Raw genomic sequence first — 27,251 nt, 5'->3', positions numbered from 1 at the left:
GAACACACAACACTGCCTGTGTGCTCAACTCTTTATTTTCACCTACAACATACAGCAGCTTCTCCTCATCAGAATTCAGTTCTAATCTGAGTAAACTTTCTACATTCTTTCATGAAGTGCAGCTCTTTGTCTTATTGTGTTGGTACTACTATCACAGTCTTTGCTCTTTAGGTAGCCGGGACTGTTTATATCTGTCGGTCTGTGGTCAGGCTGTGGTCACTGAGTCTGTACTTCAGTTTTGGACGAGACAGTTCGCTTAGGAAACCTGCCACACTGTAGTGGAAGTTATGGGCCAGGTATCACTCCATTATGTTCCGTGATTTTGATTAAGTATCTCAATAAGTGCAAAAGTTTTGTCTGAGTTGTTTTGTAATTTGGCTGGTTCTGATTAGGTTGGCTGTTATGTTCTGGTCCAGAGCTTGTGTAGTGTTAGTGTGTGTTAGTGTAGTGTCTCTGTCTCTGTCTCTCTCTCTCTCTCTCTATCTGCTTTCACTGCACTGAACCATCAGTGCCTTATCATCCGGGCAGAACAGATAGCAGAAATCCTGCCACCAAACGTGGGATTCAAGCTGTAGCCAGTTAAGCTCCACTGTTTTATTTATTTATTTATTTTTAACAGATTCAAATCCCCAGTCCTGGAACGGTCTGCATGTGTCTGGGTGCGGGTGTGTGCGCGCGCCTGTCAGTGTGTGGGTGTGTTTGTGTGTGTGTGTCTGTGTGGGTGTGTTTGCGCATGTGTCTGTGTGGGCATATGGCATTGAGTTGTGAAAGAGGCGTGTTGGGGCACATCCTGGCCATGGTGTGTGGAGAACATTATCAGAGAGGGAGTTGGCCTCAGGAGGGGCTGAGATCTCAGTGCTCGCAACACACAGACACACACACACACACACACACACACACACACACACACACAGCGCAGAGTCTGAAGATGGGCAAACAGCTCGCCTAAGCATGTGGATGGTTAACCAACAGCTGTGAATGAACCAGAAAAGGAGCGATTTAAGAGGCGGTAAACCCAGTGTGCCTGTTAACATGTTCCGCTGGGAAACTTCACAAAGCAGCTAGAATTTTAACCTTTTTTTGTTTCTGTTAGTATATGCAGTAGATTTGTCTGTTCAGTCACTCACAGATCTGTTAGCATCACCCTCCAGGCTCAGGAAGGCCCGTTTTAAAACTGAAGAAGTTCTGGAGCTGGAGTGCCTGGGAGGCAAAGGTGTGTGTGTGTGTGTGTGTGTGTGTGTGTGTGTGTGTGTGTGTGTGTGTGTGTGTGTGTGTGTGTGTGTGTGTGGAGGATATTACCAGCTAAGTCTGTGTAGACTTATGCTAGCTGGAGCACAATTTAGTTCCACATCACACATCACAAAGCTTTTGATAGGGGACATATAAGGTCTCCTGAACACTTGGAAAATATTTTAATTGATCTATTTGGTTTTAAGAAAACCAATCCCTTGTGTTGTTTCCCTCCAGTCTGTTCAATTTGTGCTGTACAGGTGTTCACGGTTTGGGTCAGAAGAGGATCACTTGTTGCACACTTCTTCCATTGAGGCAGGACAGAGGAGTTCCTAGCAGTGCTGTTGTTCCTTTCTTGCCAAAGTACTTTCTCACCAGGGCTGTTTGGCTGCTCGTGCAAGTCTTGTGAGGAGCGCCAACGTCACCTGTAGTCCGATACCTTCGGGCCCGTCCTCCAGCTAAGCACGGAGAGAGGCTGCACGCTGACAGCGATCCCTGGCTTGTTCTGGTGTTATATTTGTTTGAAATGACGTGTCTGATCTGATTTTTATTACGCCACATTTCTGCTGCATCTGCGCGCGCATCAGTTGAATTTAAAGATGTTTATCATGCGGAAGGTCAGATGTTTAGAGTGTAGCCTTTCAGATTACATACTCAGACCCGGCATACTGGTATTTTACATGCCTAATTGAAGAATGTAAAAATGATCTGACCCACTTTTGAGCAGAGTACCGCTGCGTCCGCAATGTTCAAGCGCAGTGCAGGCCAGTGGGATGACTCAGCGGCCGGTCCCTGTGGAACGCTCTCTGTGTCGTCGATTTGTCTGACATACGTAGCTTGCCCAGCGAGTGGAGAGTAACCACAGTATATTGTTGCATGACTAATCTTTCCCTCCCATCTGTCACGGAGGCACGGAAAAGAAGCATCAGCTCAGCATCGCCCGGAGCGGCAAGCTAGCCCCGACGTAGCCCCGTGTGCCGGCAACTCCGGGACTCGCTCGGCGGAGTCAGCTCCAGCGCCCACCCGCAATACAGAGCGTCCTCCGCTCCTTCTGCGTTAGCGTTTCCGCGTTAGCGTTTCTCTGAATTAACACACGTGCGCGTGGACGCATCACAAGAGCCCATTTAACGATAAATTGGTCCTAATGAATTGGCAGTGTACAGGTATACTGCTGCGGTGTATCAGTTTGTTAGGAAAAGAAACACAGTTTTCCCCCTTCTCACAGCACAGATAAGTGGGTGCAGTAAACATGTGTCTTCTGTCTGTGTCTACTTAGACGGCATGTGTGACACTTCGCAGCTTCATGGTGAATAGTTTTGGGTTTGCTCATAAATTAGATATAGGATCAGTGCTTAAAGAGATTCTTCAAGGGGGTTTTTTTGTGCAGATGGCACTTGTTGGTTTAATGTGTATCCACTGTCAGGAAAAAACTCAGATCACTAAAAAACGCCCAGGAACGGGTCTGGGTGCCTCAACCTCATGAGCGTCTTCATGGTAAATCGGAAGAGGAAATGCGGGCAGATGAGATCCGGCCGTAATCGCGCTCCAGTTTTGTATGCAAGTTAACACAATCACGCCGTGCTCTTGAACTCGGTGGAAATGATCATTATCTTTTAGGCAGGATTGATCTAGCCCTCCCGTGGGAGGTGCTGCGTATGAAATTGTGGTGGAGGTAAATCACTTAAGTTGATTTATCGAAGCACAAATGGCCACAGAGGGCCTGAAGCCATGTACCATGATTAGGCTGTTTTTAGACTATTGATTTCTGCCCTGAATGTTCTTTAGCACTTGTTCTTGTCAATGTATGTTGCCTTCACGCTCCGAGGGCTGCGAGGGGCCTGACGACTCCACAACTCACCTGTCCAGCTTCATTTGTTAATGGAAATCGGATGACGGCTCTAATGAATATTAATATCCTGCTTGCATAAAAAATCCTGTTATTGTTTGATTTGTGGGTAAATTGGAGCACGCTGATATTATGCATGTATGTCTTAATTGCTGATTATTGGTTAAGAATCAAATGTGTTTCTAGAGATTTGCATGAGAGACCGGAACAATCTAAGGTTCTTCTGCACGGGCCTGTGTGTTTTGTGTATTTCTGTTTGTGGCTTTGGGTGGAGACATAATAACAATGTATTTCAAATATTCAGATCTGCTATATGGAGTTAATGTTTATTCTTAGGTCAGTGAGTTTTTCAACGGTTCGAGGGACGTCTTATAACTAACACGATATTGGTTGCACCTTCGGATGTCATGATGTAAGTTGTTTACTGAGGTTCAGTCGTCACTGAGTTTGATGTGTCACCCGACTGTTGCCAACAGAATTTCTAATTAATGTTCATTAACTGCTGTAAAGCGTGAGTCATTTGGCTAGTTGGACAGCTTTGTCATTTGTTTCTGAACAGTGTTTTTTTTTTAACCAGATATAACCAGTTGTTTATCACTAAAGATTTTTTATGATTGCTTTTAACCAAATTTAAGGCTGAATCTGCCTATATCCTGACATAAAAAAAAATCTAAGTGTACATTATTCTTCATTATAAGTGGTATGTACCCTTAATGCATGTAGTGTGCTATAATGCTGAATTTAAGTGGATGCTTAAGAAAATTCAAGAGATCTTTTTTATCAGTACATTAGCGTGTGTGTGCGTGTGTAGGCTGGATGTCCGAACCCAGGTGAGGTGCCGGTGTTGTAGTGCACACACCCCTCATCCTTACTGTGAAACTGTGGACGGCTCTGTGCTTATGTTTGTATGCAGAGTTACTGAACAGGGACGCCTGGGTTTAATAATTCATGGGCTGCAGAGTAGTGGTGTTCATTTTCTCATGTGACGTGTTACGGGCAACCACCTGTGGAAGGCAGTGCAGCCGGTCTCCCGCTGGAACGTATACTCAGAAAAAAACAGACATGCCCAGACACTGCGTTAACACTCCCCCTCCCGAACGTAAGCCAATCAAAGAAGACGCACCAAGTGTAGTCTTTCCTGTGTGTTGCTGTTTTTGTTTCCAGGGCTGTTCTCTTGTTCCATATGAAAGTTAACAGTGGATGACAGCCTGAGGTAAACATGTTTATCTGTGCTGGACTGAGTCTCTACTCCTTCACCTTTAAACATGTTTATTCATGCTGGACTCACACACATGGTCCCCCCTCTCTGCATCTGAAGGCTCGCGCGCGAGACCACAGTGTGTTCGACACAGCGCTGGGAATGATTACCAGTGCAGGTCGTTATACAGTCAGGGTGGGGGAGGTGCTCTGGAGGAGGGGAGGAGCCAAAGGAAAGAAAGGGAAAAAAAAAAAAAGGCGCAAACCATTTAGTGGTCAGAACGGGGAGCCCCGCCCCCTTCATCAGTGTGAGCTGTTTCTGCAGTGTCAGCATTCAGTGCACAAAAACGGAATTCAGGAAAAGCTCCCTGCTCTCCATTTTTTTTCCCCCAACAGCTTGTTCCCTTCCCCCCCCTCATGAACTGACATTCTAGAAGAAACATATGCTGCTAGGCCCACTTCACAACAGCTCGCTCCGCCTGAATGGGAGGAAGCGCTTGCTAGCGGAGCCCGGAGGGGGGATGGGTTGGGCAGGGCCGCACGGTCTGCCACTCACCCTGGGGGTGGGACTTCCTGAACACCCACAACTCCTCCTCGCAGTTGTGACACGTTTGATTCAATTCACCTTGTTGTCTGCATGCACGTGTGAAATACAAAGTGTTTGAATGCAAAATCGCTTTGCTAAGTGTCCTCGCACTGTACTCTTGGGCAGCCTTTTTGTGTCATTTTTGGCGCCGTTCTCTTACAGTACTGAAAGACGAGGGGACGGAAGGCCAGTCCTGAATGGGAAAACCATATTCTCCTTGGATAGGATCAGGACGCCTTTATTGCATTTGGAGTTGGAAGTGATACTGATATATCTGGATGTTTTGGAGGCTCTGTGCTTTACACAGTCGACCGACATGATTTCCATCCTGATTTAAGGGGCTGTTTAAGGGTCCAGACAGCTGGTCTGAAATTGGCTCGCCTGATAAAGGCCTTTTTAGAGACAAAAGTCTCCTACTTTACGGGAGATGCCAGGTGGTTCTGGGCGAGTGTTTTAAGGTTACACGCTTGCTGCCTCCTCATCTGACCCATCTCATTTCTTGGGGCAATTGGATCGTTCCCGCACTGAGATGCGAGCTCCTGAGAGAATTGAACCACGATAGGTACAGAATGAGTATCCTAATAGCAGTTCGTTGTGCTGTTTTCTTTGCCACATTTAAAGTCATTTAAAATTAAATGTTAACATGCTCGATGCCTTAAAATGTTACGTTGTTTCATTGCTCATAGATGAAGTGCAGACCTACTTAGAGGTGGTTATCAGAATGTATAACATTATACACTACCAAACCTCAAACTCATGGACCTCCGCGACCTCCAGACCAAGGTGTTTTGGGGGTTTTGGGCTGCCGTACTCAGGCTACATTTGGTGGGCTCTGTGGAAGACTCCGTGTTTGGCAGAGACTGACTGCCCCGTGTTTTGTTTTTCGGGCCACGTTGCAGGTCTCACCCTAGTTCGCTCCTGGCCTCGGCTTGGAGGTGCCGACCGCCACCATTGATCCCAGCAGCTGGAGCGGCAGTGAGAGTCCTGCCGAGGACATAGAGAGGATGAGCGACTCGGCGGACAAGCCCATCGATAACGACGCCGAGGGCGTGTGGAGTCCCGATATTGAGCAGAGCTTCCAGGAGGCCCTGGCCATCTACCCGCCCTGCGGCCGACGCAAGATTATCCTGTCTGACGAGGGCAAGATGTACGGTAAGAAATGTTGCGCCCGGCCATTTAAATAAAGTTCCAAACCACAATTGCACCTTCCCCTTGTGTGTCATTCTGTGAGCACCTGTAGCCTCTGCAGCTCATAAATTGCACTGAGGTAGACATTTTACCACCCGAGTGTTAGCTCCTTAGAAAATCTCTCAATTAAATTAGCTCAAAGGGCTTCAAGTGATGCAGAGTCTTGAGGTAACCTCCACCCTGCTGGGCATCGGGGTCTATCCAGGAGGGGACGGCCGGAGGTGAGAAGTGAAACGGAGGACTCTGAGGAAGCAGGCGGTGCATGGCGGGAGAATGTGAGAGTGTCGATCAGGAATTAATGTGTTAGTCTGCCTGGCCTCAGCAGGCTTCAGTGGCAGTGTGCTTTGCTTTTCCAGGCTGTTGTGGAGGACTCAGAGACTATAAGTAAAACAGTGTCAACTATTAGTCAGGAGCAGATGGTACTGTGGCTGCCACCAGCTGTGCCCCCCCCCCCCCCCCCCACCTCCCACACACACACACACACACACACACACACACACACACCCCGACTCCCCCTCCAAAATCCTGGCACAGTGATGTCATGGAAAGGGAGCATATTTTCTTTCTGCAGTGCTGGAGTGTCTCACAGCCCTGTCAATGTCGACTGAAAGCAGAAAGCCCTCGGGGCGTCCTTTACAGCTGTCATGTGACCCCTCTGGCCAAATGAAATGTAAAGTTTAGGAGTGACAGCGATGGCTCTCAGCTGCCGCTACAAAGAAGGTTTCAGAGCATACTGCACCCCCCCCAACACACACACACACACACATACACACACACAACATGTAGCCCCTCCTCCTCTTGCACTGGGAGTGCCAGAGAAACTCACTTGCACTCTATCTGTCTGCCCAGGATTAAAGCATGACAAATAGCCCGGCCTAGTGAGTTTTAAATGATTAACGCCTCGCACAAGACCTGCTAGTGCACATTGATTTGGAGATCCTACAAAGAAAAATTTTAAATTTATGACACAAAACTTAAAAATGCTAAAACATGTTCAGCCCATGTAAAACCTGAATATATTGTAGTATTGTGTACATAATATATTTCAATATAATATATTATAACTTATAACACTATATATATATATATTTATATATATATAAGTAAAATATATATTTACATATATATAAGTATATATATATATATATATATATATATATATATATATATATATATATATATATATATATATATATATATATATATATATATATATAAATATAAGTATAAATATATAAGTATATATATATTTATATATATATATAAGTAAAATATATTTATATATTTTACTAAGTATATTTTAGTATACTACACTATTATGGGAATTGACAGATTTTGATCAGCACAATTGATGAATTGCATAATATGACGTAATAGACTAATAATTATTAAAAAAAAAATTTAGAAAATTAATTCTTATATTGTCTGCCTTTTTTGGGATATTGATTGCTTTGGAATCAATTCCAAAGTATATCCCAATTTTGGTATATTGATTGTTTTAAAATTGAACTGATATTTAGAGTCGTATCAGAATCAAAATCAGTAGTCACGTTGTAGCATTTATTGCAATGTCTAACTTGGATGTCTAATCAATAACGGCATATAGCTATTCAGTAGCTATTGGAAAAAAAATGATCTGTGTTAGTGTGGAGACCCCCATGCAGTGATGTCCATGTTAAGGGTGTACATGTTCTGTTCGTTTCTGGACCCGCCGTGACTGTGGACTGAGCAGAGGTCAGCGTGCCAGATGTTCGTGGTGTCTGGTTACGTGTTTACTCAGCAGCCATGGTCGTGGCAGGCGTCTCCCAGCCCTCCAACGAGGAGCAGGACTTGCTGACTGCCGTTATTACGCATGGCTGACCAGTGGACACACTGACCGCATAGTGGGGATTTTCCCCTCGCTGTGTTAACACTGTCAGCAGCACATTCTAGGCAACTGTGTTTCGTGTTTGCTGGATTTTCAACCAAGCCGCGTGTGGCTCTCTTACCTCGCTATAAATGGAAAGCTTTTATTTTTTATTTTTATTTTTTAAGATTTATTAAACAAATCGTCTCATGTTTTCAGAGTGCATCGCTGTCGTAAAAAGGGAGCGTGTCACACCGAGGGCCAGTCCAGTGGAGGCGCGTTTAGTTGTGGCGGGAGAGGGAGGCTGTTAACGGCAGTGTGTGTGTGTGTGTGTGTGTGTGTGTGTGGGGGGGGGGGGGGGTGGAAACGGCGCTCTTTCGCTGCTGAAACTAGTTTGGCGGGACGAAGGGAGAGAGCTGGAGGCAGCAGATTGTGGCTCGGCGCTCTTTGTAGGGGCCGGCATCGTCTTTCAGCACCGCAGCTGTCGCTGGGTCCTAGCGCCAAAGCCATCGCACCGTGAACTGTGACCCCCGCGCTCGCGCAGCCGTTAACGAGGGCCGCTGTCGGAACAAGAGCGTGCGTCTGTCGGTCGGTGTGCCAGGCGACATGGAAAAGCAGAATTGGTTCATATTTTTTTTATAATCCACAATTGATGAGTGAATCCACTTCTCTTGCGTGTGCATATTTGTAAACTGGTGTGTGGCGGGTTGCAACTCTGTTTACTGTAAAAGAAGGTGTTGGATTAACTGTATTTTAACTGTATTTAATGAAAGATCTGATACTGGCTAAAATTCTGAAAACATCAGAAAATTTATATCTTCACATGATGCTTCCTGTTCTGACTTTAATTTGGTAAATATATTTTTTATTTATTACAGAAATATATTGAATTTCAATTGTATTGCTGCATTTCGTTATATTGTATGCATATAGAAATTCAGATGCCAGTGGATTATAGTAAAATGAATATCACACAGAAGTACTATGTGAAAATAAAGCCACAAATTTACAACTGGGAAATAACATAAAAGGAAGTGCACTGCCTGCCACACTTTCCTGTTCAATTTGTGGCCAATTTATTAGTTTTTTTTGGAAGCCAGTAAAGAGTGCATTAAGTTAATCTAATATCAGAGACCAAAAGCATGAGTGAGTCCTGTAGTGTGTTGTGAGGTTTGACTGCAGCAAAAAGGTGAAAATAATGTCTGAGAAACATTATCTATGTGTGATTTTATAGCTTAATGTCAAAGACAGCACTGAGATTCGAAACTTTTAGCTTTGACATTTACCAGCATTTGAGGTGATAGCATTATCAAGAATGTAAGTATGCTCTTTATTTAAATGCAGTTTCTATATTTGGGTAAAGAGTTTGCAAACCAAATTTAGGGAACAGGGATCATACTTCATGCGACCAAATAACTGTTTACCGTAACAGTGTGTCATCAGCATGTTTACATTTTACCCCTGTGAACTAGAGGGCTTAACTGTGGTACTGAACTCCAGTCTCCCATCAAGATTCCCAGTGAATCGCATGCTACTCAGGAAAACATCTGACATCGTGTTCCCTCATCGGCTGTCGATTTAATGAAATCACTGTCTCTGTCGGGCCGTCTCTTCAAAATGCCACCGGAGCTGATGAGACCCTCTTCAAGTGGGCCCTTGGTGCTGATGGAGCGCGTTGATTGGTCGAGGACGTCATGGTTATTTTTGTTTTGGGGGCATGGCGGGGTCCCGGATGTTTCGCACAGTGCTCTGTTGCCCAGTGGCTCTCTCATCTGATAGGCTGGCCGACTTCTCTTGGTATGTGTGCGGTGATGGAGGGGGTGGGGGGGGGGGAGAGACTGAGAGGGAGGGGCGCAGGTATTTTAGCAAGGAGAGAGCCGGGGGATTTGCACATGTGCGGTACGGCGCAGCTCTCAGGGTGAGATGCCGTCCTGAGTGCCCTTAAGCCCTTTGTTCTCCCGGCTGAACGCAGTTAATTAGCAACAGTCACTATAGCAACTGCCTCTCGCTTCAAAACAATGTCTAATTTTTGCAGCTAAGCTTATTGTACTGTTTACCTGAAGGGCCCTGGCGCCCTGAGTCGCGATGGCGCTGGCCCCCTGCCCAGCCTCCGAGGTTAATTGTGACAGCGGTGAAAAACAGCACAACAGCTGCTTTGTGGTGAGGGGAGTCTGAAAAGGAAGAAAGTGGTGAGTCCCTTCGGCGGCTAGAGCCAAAGATATGCCACTTCCATAATTCACCTGCTTCGCAACCATCCTTTCAGCCTGGCTGCAGACAATTACATACCCTCTGGAGTACATCAGTGAACACATGACCAGATGTGAAATACGACAGGAACAGCACAATGGGACGTGGAGTTCCAAGAAAATGCATTTAATGGGTGTTATTGTGCATGGAGGAGTGCCTTAAGTCAATTTGGCTTGAATAATGCCCTTCAATAAGTTGTTCTCTATATGGCTAGAAGTTTTTTATCTAGTATCCTTGTAAACTCTTAAATCCTGCTAGGTGCATGTAACTATTTCTCAAATAAGAATTCATATACTGCCTGATAAAACAAATTTCTTAAATTATATGATTCATCCCTTAGCCCAAAATCTCACATGTACTGAAAAGATATTTGCAATACTCTTACAGACCCAAAAAGCAGTGGAAATATCACAATATGCTTTGGATGGCGCTGAGGAGCAAATGCAGGCTGTTATGATTATTATGTGTGAAAGGACCATCTGTTTCAGGAACTCTGGCTGCTTTTAGCGGCTGCTATCAGGCCCCGGCCACCCGAGCAGCTTTACGGCGCATCTGTTTGCTTTGGAGGCGGCAAACGTTAATCATATCGCACTATTTTTCGACCAGGGCCCAAAGACGGAAGGCATTTGCGTCAGGATCAAGGTCCGTGCATAATTGCTGACCGCGGGTCGGACACATTGGCTCGGCGTGCGGGCACCGTAGCCACTCCGCACAGCTTTGATGAGGCATTTGTTTTTTCCCTATTACAGATATGCGGTGTGCTCAGTCATCTCATCAGGGCCGGGCGGCCGGCTCGGACGGACGCTAAGTGGCACTTGGCTTGCAAGGCCGCTGCGGATCAGTTAGCCGTAACGAGCGAGGCCGGCCTCCCCCATGGGGCCGTCGGAGCGCCGCGGCCGGCTAAGCCTCCCGCACCGCCTGCCTCACGCTAACACCACCGCCGCAGCCCGGCCGCCCACTGGGAGGATAATGAGGAATTCTGGGATCCGCTCAGGCTCCCTCTGCTACCTGCATTCGCTCCGAATGGAGTCTGGAGAACTTCAGCCACACACACACACACACACACACACACACACACACACACACACACACACACACAGACAGACACCTCCAATATAATCCCTCCCTTTTGTCGGCACGCTATTGTGGCTCGGTAGCAGTGCCGTAGTTTCACTCCCGCGAAGGACACGTTTCCAATTACGCCATGATTACTCTCCACGGCGTGAAGATGAGTTAGGCAGCACCTGAGTCTTTCTCAGCACGGGCAACAGGTTAGGTTAACATGCGGTCTTCCAGACCGGGGTTGAAATCCTGGTGTCTTTGTCATTTTTCCTGGTATCCTTTGTTTGCATAAGGTGAATGTACCCTTAGGACAGTGTTCTTCATATCTCCCAAAAGCAGAGAGAATTTCTACCTGTCTCCAATATCCTTGCAAAATACTCAGATTAACCGAATGTTTACAGTGGCCTGGCATTTGATTGAGCATTTACTCTTCCTCTAGCATCAGCGTTCATCTGAGCTGATCGTTGTGTCCTCCATGTTTCTCCCCATGAACCCATAGGTTTGCCTACGGAAAGGCCTTACAGAAGCAGTGCCAGCCTGTATGTCTGTCCTGCATTGTTTTTAAAGGCTTGGTCTTCTTGGTGTAGCCACTTCTGACAAAGCCCAATATTGACAGTCCTGCTGGAGCGTGTCAGCGCCTGTAGTCAGCTGCCAGGAGAACGGGGGAGATGTTTTGTCCATTTGGACCCAAATCCTGAGGCAGGGAGAGTGGTGTGCTAAAAAACATATGTCCCTGCCTGGAGACTATACCCCAGGTGCTGGATACTCTGTACCCCTGTCCTGTTTCCTCCTGTTTTTGCCATTAACACCAAATAGATTTAACAATCGTTTACAAGAGAGTAATGTGTGCGAGTGTTGGTCTCTTCCTCTACTGTGGTGATTGGGTCTGTATTGAGTAATTTACTGCAGTAACCTATCCTTCAGCAGAGCTAAAGTATATGATGACCAGAGTATCAAGGCAAGTAATGAAAGCGTCCCGTTGCACCTGTTGCAACACTGCTTTGCACCTATTTTAAAGGTGGACAGCCCAAAATGGCGGATGCAGAGAATGCTTACAGGGGCTTAATCATGACACTTTTTTTAATTCGTGAACAGCACTGCAAAGGATATATGACAACCAGAGATTTCATTCCTAAATATTAATAAATATTGTATTTGCAGGTGTGTTTTATGGTTAGGTCCTTTGGACTCCTTATAATGTGTCGTGTCCAGACGCTGTGTGTCCACACTGGCTTGACATTCACTCACCTGGCAGGTAAAAACACGGGGTTCACATCACCGCGCCACGTTTTGCCGGCCAGCCAACTCTTAAAGCCCAAGGCATTTGTGTCTGTTGTTTGGTAATACTGTCATATGTGATATTATCGACGACCTATTGCTGAAAAGAATTTTTGTCTCTTCGAATATTGTAGCCTATTTTACGCTCTGCTCCCTTTGGCATGAGTATAATGGGAACATCACTTGAGATTTTGTTCCATAATGAGTTATACTTTTGCTTCAGAGGTCTTGGGGAACCTCAACATTACACTGCTTCTCATCACCCCTGTTTGAGTTCAGATTGCTTTAGTGGCACGGTGGATTTACGTCTCTGTGAGCACAGATATGAAGCTTCATGGAAGCGGGGAGAATTTGCCAAATCTTATGTCCTTATGAATCTTACCAAGTATAGGGCCAATTGTACCAGGTTAGCAAGGACACAGTCTTAAGTGTCAGCGTAAACTAATCACAAACAAGTAGAGATATTGTGACTAATTTAACCATATTACATTAATGTTGTGACTATTAACAATGTTCATTTATTTTGTCTTCTCTCCAGAGTCTGTAGTCTGTTGGTTATGTATAACTGTTTATACAAATAATTTTTCTAAAGTCTAAAGAAGCTCTTAGTGGCTGACTCTGTTGTTAGCGTTAGGGTTAGCAGATTGCTGTGTTCCTCAGAACACCACGGAGATTTGCTGTGATCAGGAAGTGATCACAGCAGCTCCGAGGCTGCCAGTCTTCACTGTGGAGGGTGCCCGGCCATGCACGCTGCCTGCCCGGCAGCTGGTTTCAGGTTGCACTGCTCCAATTGGCTGTTTCTTGTGTGCCTGAACCAGGGCGCTCTGTATCATTTAAAGACATAGCGCATAGAAATAAGCTATTCTCCATGATCGCCGTTTGGGTAGCTGGGAACATTTACTTTTTTATGTGGTCATTTTTGGCCTCTTTTGACCTCTAACTGTACTGCTGAAATGTTGTCTTGCGTGGCTGCGTGTATTGTCAGATCAGTTTCTCAGCTGATAGTGTGAGAAACATGAATGGGTATAAAACATTCCCATGCAACTTGCCACGGCAAAGCTTGCAGAAGGAGTTTGGCAGTGATAGAGGGCCGTAGCACTACGAACCAGAGAGGGAGTTGCTGAGAGTTTGCTGGTGGGGGGGGGAAGCGATCCATCAGGGTCATGAAGTTTGGCTTTTCATTTACACATATTGGTAGCTGCTAACAGGTTTCTCTTCATGTTCAGATGCGGGATTGATCTTGAGAGATTGAAAATATTGATTGAACCCTGCGTCTGACTGTGTTGGGAGGTGCCAGCCAGCGGCGTGTTCACACATCGGCGAGGCTGAGTTCCTCTGTTCCTCCGTTCCTCCTGGGACTCCTCATTACTGCTGCTGCCTCCCCCCCATCGCTCCCTCTCTCTCTGTCCCTCTCTCCCTCTCTCCCCATCGCTCTCTCTCTCTCTCTCTGTCTCTCGTGCTTGCTTTCTCTCTCTTTCTCAGAGACACTTCTCACCCCCATGACCAGGCCTGCCTCAGCACTAATGCATGTGATGATGATGAGGGTGATGATGATGCACTCTCCGCCTCCTAATTGACAGCGTGAGCCTGTCTTGGAGTGGCCATGATAATTGGCCCTGTGGGAGCCGGCGCGTCCCCGGCCCCGGGAGGGGAGAGGCCTCCTCTGCGGCTCTGAACGCCGGAGCGCGGCCACCGACGTCCTCCTCACGCCGGCCAGCCTCCCTGTCGGGATTTATGGGGGGGGTGGGGGGGGGGGGGGGGGGGGGTCGTCTAATGTAATCCTCTTTGTCTGTGGCCAAGGGCTGGGGGTTGCCACCTGCAGAACTGAGCCGTGGGCTTGTCTGTGCGTGTGATGAATGGCTGTAGTTAATCCTCCCCAACGCCCCTGACTCTCAGCAGTCCTCGTGCATCTGAGCCTCCGTAGCGTCTACTCGTAGCCCCGGCCCGGGTCACCTGGAGTTAACTATTGATTCCATTTTTGTGTTTGGAAACTTTCAATTGATTTTTAAAGGGGTATTTGTTACAACCGACGACAGCATTACGAGAAATTAATTGATCAACAGTCAAGCCGTCTCACTCGCAATAAGACTTATTATCTATTAGACGGCCTTAAATACGACACCGCCAAATATTGACTTTATTTCACAGTAAGTTATCTCATTGAAGTAGCTTGCTCTTTGACCTTTATCAGACGGGACTGTGGCTATGTCATTGGTCCGAGCATGAGAGCCTCTCCGATGGTGGCTGGTCTCGGCATGCTGTGATTGGCTGCTAGATGGGAACACTGGGAGCTGCTAATCCCTTCCAACAGTGTTGCGTCTCCGGGAGATGGTGATTGTGTGGGGGGCACTGCCAACAGGCACACAGGCATTATGGGAAACCGTGGTGAGTTTGCAGGCCTCCAGAACTTTCTGCTCTGTGCTAGACTTGGACCACAGGTCTCAGGTCTCTTGTAGATCTTTGCTAAGCATCACGTGTTTGTTGAGAAGTTCACGTTACCTGCAACCTCCACCATACAGCCGACATTCACGACCCATGGTCTGCCTTATAATGGCGGATAATTCACAGGGGTTTTTTTTTTCCAAGTAGTGCTTCAAGGTTTTGCAAGATTTTGGATTCAAGAGATTTTTCATCTTATGAGCAATGTGAATCACTTTTGAAACAAAGTCATGAATAAAAATCCTTGGCTCAAGGGTGGCCAAGATTGATGAAAGGTTCTGAAATAAGGGTATTGTGGGCTAACTTTAGACCTGGTTGAGAATCCTGACCGATGCAGAGCATGAGAATTATCAGTGAGCTGAATAGCCATTCCGAATCATGGTTTAGCTTGTGGAAGGCATGTGTGACACACTGGTTTAGCTGTAGACATCTGTGTTCATGCATGTGTGTGTGTGTTTATGTGATAGAGAGAGAGAGAGAGAGAGAGAGAGAGGAGAGAGAGAGAGAGAGAGAGAGAGAGAGAGAGAGAGAGAGAGAGGAGAGAGAGAGAGAGAGAGAGAGAGAGAGAGAGAGGAGAGGAGAGAGAGAGAGAGAGAGATGTATGTATATGTATGCACATATGTTATGTGGCCATGTTCACATGCTCTGGAAAAAACGCACTTATCTTAGAAATCTTGGAAAGTATTCCCATTAAGCTAATGCACCCCAAAAATGAACGTGATCTGATATTTACGTGTAAATGATCAGCGGTGCACTTTCATGACCTTTGCAACCAGCAGAAGAATTGTAGTTGTGTTGATGTTTGCCTCTTGAGTACAATGAGTTGTTCTAAGTTCATTGTGACATCATTAAGCGCCTATTAGCAGTGGCTCTGGACGTTATTAGTTGTTGTTAAGCAGCTAGCATAAAACAGTTTTTTAAAAGCTATTTACAAACATGTAAAAGGTTTTTTTTTTTCGTTATTCTGTTCCGTCAGTCATGCATGAACAGACTTACACTCGTGATGGGTTAATAAGGGCAGAATTTATGGCAAAGGGACAGAACAAATGTGTGTGTGTGTGTGTGTGTGTGTGTGTGTGTGTGTGTGTGTGTGTGTGTGTGTGTGTGTGTGTGTGTGTGTGGTGTGTGTGTGTGTGTGTGTGTGTGTGTGTGTGTGTGTGTGTGTGTGCGTGTGTTGTGCGCAAGAGGCGACGACATTGTACTCTTTGCACAGCGGGTGGCAGATGGCACGGGGGGGCCAGGTCTGTGTGGGCCAATTCCAGACAGGCCCACTGTTCAGTGAATCACACAACAAAACTTGTAGGCTTGAACTTTCAACTTGTAAAGGCAGGGCCGGCTGGAAGTCCGGCACTGTGACCCCGAGAAGAAAAGCCGAGGCGGGCGTGACGGTCGTGGCCGTGGGCGGTGCCGGCTTTGGCCTTGAAGTCTTTCTTAGAGCTTGGTGCTGGAAATCCTTGGGGGGCCCCACCATTTGGGAGCTTAAGCCAGCCCTAATCGGCAGCTGGTCAGGTGGAGTCAGATGTTGGGATCAGCAGTTGTGCTCCATCTTTTAAATGGATTTCCGTGGCCTGGCACACTGAGCTCTTGTCTCCCCTTCCTTCATTATCACCCAAAAGCCATGTTGACCGTGCCTTCACACACACACACACACACACACACACACACACACACACACACACACACTGACCTGCAAAACCTCTTAAGCTACACTTACTCAATGGGTCTCAGAATAAGAGCCCTGATCTTGGATCCAGTTAATCTTTTCTGTCACTGGAAAATGATTAAATTAGATGGCAGAACTGGTCCTGACTGCTGCTATGAGCACTTCTGAGAAGCTTTTATAAAGAGGGGTCAGAGTGGGTTCCTTTTTAAAAACTGCACAGACAGTTGTAATGCCCGTGTTAAAAAGAAGTTAATCACTCAAAAATAAACTGTAGCAAGGCCACATTTCTGAGAGTTTGAAAAGAATTTTTGTAGAGGAAATTCCTGCACGTGCATCCTTCAGTTTTCAGTATGATGGCAATTTCATTCTTCAGGACTCACAAAGATGTGCAGCGTAGGGCTGTGAGATGCTTGAAAAGTCCCGCTCTGTGTCACCTGTTCAACTCCCAAGGCACAAGTTTCTCTTCTTAGTCCCCTCTTTAAATGGCTTCCCCTCTTGGTTAGCAGTGTTTCCTAGAATGGCGTTGTTCTTGGGAGTAACAGGCTTCCTGTCCCCTTTCAAGCACACACACACACACACATGTTTGGATCCCCAAACCCAGCCAGGGTTCCTCAGAGTGAATGCCTCCATATTGTTGGTTTAGTCCATTGTCATGCTAATGGGGGCCCGAGACCCTTGAGTCATCTATCACGCATGACAGGAGAGTGGGAGAATTGTGTAGGCCTGATACCCCACACAGGAACAGGGCAGCACGCTCCCCCTTTCAATGGGAACAAACCAAACTCAAAGACTTAATGTTCCCGCACTGGCATGTGCAGATTGACTGCACGCATCAGCTACACTGCAGACAATAATTGCGTTGTCCTATATTACTGCCAGTCAAGTAAATATAGCCTTGATAACACTTAACCGGCACCTTAACTGAAGCGATTCACCAACGAGTTTTTGGATTCTTCCCTGTAAGTCACTTGTTTTGTGGTGAAGATCACATGATTATAAAAGCCCCCCCCCCCCCCCCCCCCCCCCTTTTTTTTTGTTGCCATTTAAACAAGTCAAGGTCTTAGCCATCATCTCAGATAATTACGTGGAGGTCCGTTTACATCCGGCAGGCACGCCGGCCTTTCACGTGCGCTAATTAAGGTTAGGCGGCGGGAGAAAATCGAGATTGTGGCTCTTTTCTGCCGTGACAAGTGACACTTACAAATTTACGACCTAATGAGGATTAATGATTATATTTGGAGGCAGTGAGGAGGCGGGCAGGGAGGAGAAGGGAGCAGGGCTCTGTGGGACGTCTGGGCGAAGCCTCTCGTGTCCCGCCGTGGAAGGAGTGCCACGTGTAGAGAGCTGGTGGTGGTGGTGGGGGGTTTCTGCACCAGAAGCAGGCGGAGCGGCCGTGGTCCTCCCTGCCTTGACGTCAGCCCTGGCCCACGGGGCCAGATGGTGAGTGTGGTCAGGCCTGCATTAAACAAAGCGTGCTGCCACGGGAAATGAGTGCTTAAAAAGGCTCGGCATGTTATTAACGATCGCAGGATGCAACCGTGGCCTGTGGGACGGCTTCGACGCGGACCGAGGGCGGTGTTTATCTCACACGCCCAGGCTGAACTGCAGGCCCTGCCTTTGATTAAATCATCTTTGCTTTGACGTGCCAGCAGGGAGAATGATGCGACTTCATTTGCCGTGCCCCCCAGGGTGTGGAATCAATGGCGATTTTCCTTCATCCCCTTGTAAAGGGCTCGACGTGAAAGACAGATGTTAATGTCTGTCTGACGGTGATGACGAGGGGCCTGACTGCCCCGACTGAATAACCTGGGAAAAAATGCAGAGGTGCATGTGACCTTCATGTGTCTTCAGCTACAGGGAGCTCACAGGGTCACCACGTCATTCACCAAGGTCATATCTAAGGGCTCCTACTGGAGGAAAGAGTTGCACCCACTTTATCTTTATCTGGTGGTGAAGGTGATTATGCAGTTCATTATGACACATTTGCCCCTTTAATTTGCTGCATGAGCCAATTCACTGAGTGTCATTTTTGGTTTAAGACTTCAGACCTCAAAAAGTGGGTGAATCTAGAATCTAAACGAATTTTGATTACAATTGTTATATACTTTAAGATAAGCATAAAAGTGCAGGCACCTTTGACCACTGTTGTTTTGCTGTTGGGCTACACTGAAAAAAAAAAGGCAATAAAAACACAGAGGAAATAACTTAGTGAGGAGTGGATTAAAAGCAGGCCAGCTAAGCTAATGAAACACCCCCCCCAGCTAAGGGAGGGTGATGGAGCATGTTCACAATGTGGCAGAGGAAGGTGAATGCATTGTAAATCTGGCTGGCGTGAACTGTACGGTTGTGGGGGGGGGGGGTATTGGTGGGAGGGAGAGGAGCCACAGAGGTTAGAAGGGACATGGGGTTGGGGGGGATATGTCTGACTGGGGCAGGACAGAGCAGCTGTGTAAAACCCCACTGATTCAGGGAGGGCCCGGGAGGGAGGGGAGGGAGGGAGGGATGAAGAGAAAGAGGGGGGGAACTTTTCTCTAAGGGCAGTTAACCATTTCTCTCACTCAGCTGACTTCCACACTGCAGCTCCAGGCCCACGCAAGATAATCGGCGCTCCGCCCCGGCTAAAGAAAGAGCCCCGGCCCTTGTGGCTGGATTTTAAAACGCCTCCAGCACGACTGGACAAAGCTGCAGGGATCCCTCTCTGCATAATGAAGGGCAGGGGAGCACGGGGGGAGTGTCTGAGCCGCGGAGGGTGTGCTGAAAGCCCCACAGCAGGGAGCGGCCAGGGGAGGCCGTCCAGCAGCCAAGGAGGGAGGCGCCAACACCGGAGCTGTATTTCTAATTGAATGGAGGAGTCAGCTGCTGGAGGCCAGTCCTGGGAAGAGAGGGGTGCCACAAGGCCCCCATTGCGCGGCCATTTGAGGGCTATTGATATGGCCCAGAACCTCCACAGTCTTTCAGATTCAGCCCCCTCCCTCCCTTACCAGAAAGGTTGGAAAACACACTTTCACTTTTCTGCCCAGAGGCCATAGCTCTACTGTTTGGGGGTCAGACGTTTAATCTCTAATCCTTTCCCCACTGTTCTGAGGGACGAGATCTCTTGGGTTCACGTACCAATCCGTTCCTGCACCTGAAGAATGTGACTGAGAGTTGCACAAGAGTAACTGTCTTGCATTTCACAAAATGAAACATTGAAATAGCAATTCCCTATTTTAGAATTGTATTAGCTATCACAGTCTCTTACCTTACCAAGGTGCCCAGAAATACTAATAACAGAGAGCAAGGCTGTGGATCCTAAAACATACACATGGAGCCAGTGGGAACCTTAATGTCAGGATTTTTGGCTTGACTTAAAGCAGACAGAGAATTTGATTGGTCAGACACAACTGCATTGCTGTTTTACAGATTACAAGTTTTAAAATAACAATGTTTCATCTCTCTGGCTTTAGCTTGAACTGTTCTTTTTCCTCTCGTGAAAATGACAGCGCTTATGTCCCCATATCAGCCATTTGTCCTAATGAGCTCGGCAGTCATGATTTTAATCTAGAACACAGTGACGAGATTAATGTTATACATGCCGGGTTAATCGAAAAAAACCTTCCTGATCTCTCTACTGAGGAAGCTCATGCTCTTCCTGTGGAATAAAACAGTAGAGCCGCCTTAGTTCAGAAAAGCATTGGTCCTTAAAAATCTCAGGTGGAGTCAGGGGGTGGGGCCTGGGTGGGTGTGGCCATGAATGTGGCCTGCCTTCCTTTCCTTCCCCCAGCCTCTTTCTTTCTTTCTTTCTTTCTTTCTTTCTTTCTGCCAGTGTTGTTTTGGAGAATGGGGGGAAAACGGCACTGGCCCGCTGAGCAAGGTGCTGCTGTTTTTTCTTCTTTTCTTCCTTCTTCTCCGAGTCGATGAAAAGAATGGAAATTATTCAGCAGTGAGCATGCTTACAGCTGGCCATTTGTGAGCTTTGATCTGGGAATCAGGCGTCTTCATGAATGGCTTTATTGTCATGTTATGTGTACACAGTGTGTGAATTATTAAAAGTGCTGTGGGCCCTGGCTTCATCTGGGAGAGATTACAGTGCCGGCATGCTGGGGCATCTGGCCCGACCTACCCCCCCCCCCCCAATGCTGTTTATTTGGCCTGAGGTCACATGGTCTCCATCCGAGGGTGCGGCCTCAACAAAGCGTGGTTGGAGGAAGTGGGCGAGGTGGCCCCGTTTGTCTCTTCTGACCCGGTGCGGTGCACTATGTGTGTCGAACGCACGCAGGAGCCCCCAGCGAAGGGCCACACAGAAGCACGTATGTGTCGGGTGAGGTCTTGGAACGCCGTGGTTTATTTTTGCTTGTTTTTCTTTGAATTGAAAGCTGCTAATTGAAAGCGTCTGATTGACTGTCAAGCAGCCTCTGTGTCTGCATTCGGCGCTTGAGGCGTTGGCTTACAGCGCTGCCGTGCTTCTCACTCGGGAGAAGCTAGCACAGGCTCGCACGGGCACAGGCGGGGGAGGGAGGGCTTCTTTCACACAACAGGTGTGTGTAATTGCAGAATCTGAGAGGCATTACCCAGCACTGCTGGCTTTCATCTGGCACACCTGAATGTAGCAAACTCCCTCAGTGCTCAGCGGGCGGAGGCTACGGCCGTGCTCACCTGCTCGTCTGCATGTGTACATGTGCATGTGTGTGTACATGTGTGTGCGTTTGCGCGCGTGTGTGTTTGCGCGTGGATTTCACAAACACCACCTCACACACCCTTTGCCACAACCAACTGCAGCTGAAGCACCTGAATGTGACTAGACGCACGTCTCACTGCACATATACACTGCTACACACACACACACACACACACACACACACACACACACACACACACACACACACCCTGCCACCGTTGGTAAGGACATGACTGTTGCTGCATTATCGGCTCTGAACGACTGTCCTTCATTATGTATACCTGCCCATTCATGTCACTGTGTCCATTTTTCCTCTACACTAATTACAACATGGCTTCCAAAACAGAGTTTTGCGTTGGTCCGAAGGAAACCACATGCAAAGTGTGTCTGTTTAAAAAGCTTGTTATTTAAAAAATAGCGAGCAACAGTTCTATGGCAACCGTTGGGTACAGCTGGACACATAATTAGAGTCGCTCCTTACCTATAATTTGCGTAATAGTTTTGGGGGTGGCGGTATGTTATTAACATATCAAAAGACTAACAGGGGTCATTGTGCCTTTACATTGGCAATTAGGCAAAGAGTGGAGGGCAGAAGAATGTTTGGAGCTGCCATTAATTGGAAATCACTACAAAGCCATGCTTTAATTATAATTTAGCCAGAACAGCACTGTGTTAAATGAACATATTTCCTCCACCATTATGGGCTGTAACAGTATGAATGTCAGATTCTGTTTCCTTTCACGGCATGAGGCTTTGAAGAAATTGGCATTAAATTGGATTAATCTGAAAAGGCAGTAGATACAGACGTCTTTTTTCATGGTAATAATATGCGCGGAGCACGTTTGCATTTAAATGAAGCATGTTTGTTTGCGGGACAGGAAGCAGCGTGGCGAGTCCAGGGTACGGGTCACCACGACGGCTGCCCCATTAATGTAGACGTATGATGTACACGCAGGTCGTGATGAAGCCCCATTAATGCACACGGAAGCCGTGCACTTTTCGAGCTGCGTTGAGCAGGCCGGACCCCCCGGGCGTCTTTGTCCCGGGTCCTGCGTTGTTCCCCGTGACGATGCAGAGCCACAGTGGCGTCTCTCATCTTTTCTCTTGTTCTGTCTCTGTTTTTTCTGCTCTCAGGTCGGAACGAGCTGATAGCCAGATACATTAAACTGCGCACCGGGAAGACGAGGACAAGAAAGCAGGTAAGGAGTGGGCTCGGTGAGTGGGCCCGGTGAGTGGGCCCGGTGAGTGGGCCCGGTGCCGAGGGCCCTGCGTGGCGGGCCTGGCGAGGAACAGAGAAAGCCCATTACTGCTGAACGCGCCTGCCTGCTGCACAGGCTCCTGCATAAAGGAACATATCCAACACACACACACACACACACACACACACACACACACACACACACACACACACACACACACACACACACACATACTCACATACTCGCACACATCCCCCTGTGCATTTCTTTACTTATACACATACATGGGATTCAAACATAATACAGCCTGCACACATTTAATTTGCTTGTGTGCACATGCATGTACACACACACACACACACACACACACACACACACACACACACACAGACGTAGACAAACAGTAGCTTGGAGCTTTGCAGCATGGCCTGGTTGGGCATAAATTGGCTGATGTGGCCTTGGGAAGGGAGAGCGATGCCGAGCCTCCCCTAACATCTGTCCACACACACACAGATACACACACACACACACACACACACACGCGCACGCACAAGCCGCACGCGTGTCACATGGCACTATATATACGTCACAGCCAAAAAGCAGTAGCAAAAAGACGTGTGACATAACCTGCCTCTCACGTGCCCGTTTCAGAGCGGGCGGAGAGGGGTCTGTGATTTGGTTAATACCAGTGAATACCAGTGAATACCAGTGAACGTGGCGCGTTAGCTAGCAGGCCCGCAGGCCGACACGTCCTCAGTGGGTCACGCAGTGACACCGCCAGGCAGCACTCTGCACACAGATGAGTGCTGTGATGACATCACTTCCCTTTCACACACGTGTGATTGGCCCTTCCATCCCAGCCAGTGCAGATGCCGTTGGTCAAATGAGCTTTCGTCCGTGTTTCATTATTTGTTACAAAACAAAAACAAACAAATGTGTGTGCATATACAATTTAACTAGGGCTACTCACACTTTTTCCTTTAATATGTTTATTATCTGAATAAAATGATATAAATAATATCTATAAAATGGTATCAGCTGTGATCAACTGTAGTGTAAGCAAACGGCAAAGAAAGCACACTACCAAGATGTGGTAACACAACCACAATTACAAACTAATTTGATTTGCTTAAGCCCCGGCTTAACTGAAGTGATTGCAGTAATTAAATCGCAAAGGTCAAAGGAGCACTTGCGCCGCTGAGACAGACACAAATGTGACTTTGCTGTGCTGAAGTGTCTGGGCCGTGGGGGCCCGGGGATGCCGACGGCCCCTCATTAACCGCGCCGTGCTCACTGCGAGGCCTACTCCACAGCCTCTTGTGTATGATTGGCCTGATTAAGACAGGGAACCTTCCACCCATACTGGGTGCCCGACTCCACCCCCTAATCCCGCCCCCCTCAGCTTTCCATTGGGTCTCTGACCTTTCCATTTGAGAGCGGTGCTTAGATTTGCTGGAATGCACCGCCTTGCTGGTAAAAAGGGCCCGAGAGGCAGCTTCCTTGCTGCTGCCTGAAGGCCAGACGTGTCCGTATGTTTTCTAGTGATGTGCTTACGGGCCCTGGTTTTTTCCTGGGCCCACCCACTCCAGGGGGCGGGGTCTGGGTGATCCTGGGCGCTGGGTGGCTGTCGGTTCGGGGGCGTGCTTCTCTCCTTCTGTGTTAGCCCTGCTATGAAAGGAACTGCAAAAGCCTTCCTCAAGTGTTGTCTCAATGCCAATAAAAAGTGTAATTCCTTGTATTTTGTTTTTTTGTTTTTCCCCCCCTTCTTTGTTTTTTGTTTTTTTTTTTTTTCCAAAATGGAGGTGTCTAGTCACATACAGGTCTTAGCAAGAAAGAAAGTTCGCGAAATCCAAGCTGCCATCAAGGTAGGTCTGGCTCTGCCCAGTTGCAGGGGGGGCTTTTCATCGCCATGGTTACAGGCTGTTCCTTTGTCTTCCTCCCTCCCCCCACCCCGCAGGTGTCTAGTCACATTCAGGTTCTTGCCAGAAGGAAATCTCGTGAGTTTCATTCCAAGCTAAAGGTATGCGCTTCTCTGCTTTTGGGCCTGTGGTTGCTATGCCGTCGCACTTCCTGTTTTCGCCCCGGCGACAGGGTGAATGCCTTGTTACTCTGATTCCTGTAACCTCCATCCCTTGCATGTGCCGGTCTGTATTAAGCATGCATAATTCACGCCCTTTCACCCTCCTTGAACCCTGTTCACCTCTCAACACACACACACACACACACACACACACACACACACACACACACACACACACACATTCATACACACACACCCACTCTCACACACACACTCCCATACCCCCTCCCTACGTCTCGGTCTTTAGCGTCTGTGCCTTCACTGACCGCTAAGTGCATCTGCTTTGAGGCTAGCTAATGCTAGTTATCTCCTTGCTGGGGGAGTACAGTTTGAGTGCTATTATTATTAGCCTATAAAGCTAACTTGAAAAAAGAACAGGCTGTTAAAATGAATGTGGACGAGGAATCCTGTACTCTCCACATGTGGCGAATCTGTTCTATAATGCTAATGGTTAATTTGACTTGAAAATGATTTTCCTTTCCTCTACATTTTGGGGCAAGAATATTTTTGGTTCACCAGCAGAATTAAATCAAAGTTCTTTGGGCTTTAAGCTCAATGGAAACTCAATGGAAATTTAGCTACTTAAAAAAAAAAAGCAATTTCTGATCAGAGAGAGCAGAACCCAAAGCCGATGCCACTTGCGTCCTTTGTAGAATGCATGGCACTCTGCCCTGTCTGCGAGTGTGTGTGTGTGTGTGTGTGTGTGTGTGTGTGTGTGTGTGTGTGTGTGTGTGTGTGTGTGTGTGCGCATGTCGTGTCCTAACCCGCTAGAGTGTGACGTCTCCTACGGAAGCTTGGAAGCATGCTGGCAAGGTGCTTGGGCTGGTGGTGAGTGGCTGAGAGCTCGAGGTCAGATGTCAGCCAGTCAGCTGTTTCGTGGCCGCAGTTTAAAAGCCGTAGAGCAGTGGGTATGACCATGGTGACCTCAGGGTCACGCGTGCGGTGCCCTCTGCTGTGTTGCCTGCGCTGTGGCTTTAGTGATGAAGTCTCCTATTCTGCACCTACTCTCTGTGGAATGACGGGTGATTAAAGAGCAATAGAGTAGTCATTCACAAGCTTTCTATGGGATTCTAACTCTGCCTGTCTCCCTCTCTCTGTCTCTGTCTGTCTGTCTCTCCTCTTCTTCCATAACTTCACTGGCTGTCCAATCACGCTGTATTAATAAACACCTGCAGTCCCCCCCCTCCCCCCCCATCCCATTCTTGCTTTTCCGTGATTCACTCAAACATACGTCTAAGCTACAGTTCTGTATATAATCACCTTACTCTAAACACATTCGGTCTACAAAGGCCACCATAAAGTCTTTTGTGGGAGATGACCTGATAATAAATTGACCTGTTACGTAAGACATTTCTGTAAGGATTCCCTCCAGCATCTGTGACCTTGAAGATCTTTCTTAGTCTCTCTCCCCCCCCCCCTCTCTCTCATACTCTCTCTCTCCTTCTCTCCTTTCTCCCTGTCCCTCTTTCTGTTCCTTTTTCTTTCCTTGTCCAATGAAGACCAATCAAACTTTTCCACAGCTCCCAGGTCATTGCAGATTACTGAGTTGAATCGGTGACCTTTAGTGGGTTTAAATGACCCCTCATTTGTCTTGTGTGCGCTCATGTTTGCGTGTGTGCGCACACGTGTGTGCACATCTACGTGTACGTGTGTGTGTGTGTGTGTGTGTGTGTGTGTGTGTGTGTTTGTTTGCATGCCTAGCCCTGTGTTTTGGGCCTCAGCCACACTTCATACGGGGTCTACCGGGGCAGTTATGTATATGCTGCTTTTGTATGGCTGCCTGTCCGCTCACATCTGCAGCAAATCTGAAATCAGGAGCACAATCTGAGCTGTGGGGTAAAGCGTCCCAGCATCCTCGTGACTCCTCTGTGTTGAGTGAAATGGCTGTCATTACGGGGGCGTCTCTCTGGGCCTAATCAGAGGTGGCCACCATGATCTAAATACCCCATATTGTCCTCCCCTAAGATGCTCTTTGCATTTCAGCTGATAATAAAGCTTTCATGCTGATTCCTTCCCACATTTTAAGAAGCGTTTGAATGAAACTCCATTATTTATATGGGATTAATTATGTAATAGTCAGTGGACAAGAATGATCGCTTGGTAGAAGGAAAGTAAATGGCCGAGACGATTTGTGATCGCACCAAGTAAACGGCAGACGTCTGTCTGTGGTATGTGTGTGGATGGCGTAGTGATCGGTGTGACCTGTGGGATTACACTGACGCCCTGTTTTTTTGCGTCTAGGTGACGAGCATGGTAAGTACTGTCCCAAAGTGCCTTGCTTGACCCCCCCCCCCCCCCCCCCCAACCCAAGCTTGCTTCCTCTCTGGGGGGGCTCCTCCCTCAGTGACACCACCCAGCTCCTCGTCAGCACTCAGCCTCGCTTCCTGCACGCCCCCCGCTCCCAGCTGGCCTCCGCCCACAGCCTCCGCCCACAGCCTCCGCCCACAGCCTACGCCCACAGCCTCCGCCCGGGAGGTGCAGGGCGATGTGGGGCTCCCCATCTGTCCTGCTGGCTGTCTGCACTTTGCCTCCTTCCTTCGCCTCTTTATTTCACACTGGTTCCTCATGCTGACCTAGCACTGTGAAGAATGCTGCCTCTCTCCCTCCCTCCCTCCCTCCCTTCGTCTCGCTCTGTCTCCTCTCTTTCTCCCTCACTTCTGCTCTCTCTCTCTATCATTCTCTCCTTCTCTCTCTCTCTCCCCTCTCTCTCTCTCTCTCTCTCTCTCCCTCTCC

At 47.7% G+C, this 27,251-nt stretch overlaps 1 protein-coding gene across 5 annotated transcripts in view; it reads left to right on the top strand.

Moving 5' to 3' along the window:
- The window catches only part of tead1b (TEA domain family member 1b), a 48,984-nt gene that overhangs the window by 11,888 nt on the left and 9,845 nt on the right, over positions 1-27,251 (top strand). The window contains exons 3-7 of one of the 5 annotated variants that reach the window (XM_077023641.1): positions 5,759-6,011; positions 22,374-22,438; positions 24,241-24,303; positions 24,396-24,458; positions 26,760-26,771. In XM_077023641.1, coding sequence (XP_076879756.1) covers positions 5,864-6,011; positions 22,374-22,438; positions 24,241-24,303; positions 24,396-24,458; positions 26,760-26,771 — 351 coding nt within the window. In that variant the 5' untranslated portion in view covers positions 5,759-5,863. The remainder of the gene's footprint in view (positions 1-5,758; positions 6,012-22,373; positions 22,439-24,240; positions 24,304-24,395; positions 24,459-26,759; positions 26,772-27,251) is intronic. The other 4 variants (XM_077023644.1, XM_077023643.1, XM_077023642.1 and 1 more) reach the window with 4 other exon arrangements.

The sequence above is a fragment of the Brachyhypopomus gauderio genome, chromosome 12 (assembly GCF_052324685.1).
Source record: "Brachyhypopomus gauderio isolate BG-103 chromosome 12, BGAUD_0.2, whole genome shotgun sequence".
Classification (NCBI taxonomy): Eukaryota; Metazoa; Chordata; class Actinopteri; order Gymnotiformes; family Hypopomidae; genus Brachyhypopomus; species Brachyhypopomus gauderio.
Note: the sequence above shows the minus strand (reverse complement) of the source record. Positions and strands in the feature narration are given on the sequence as shown.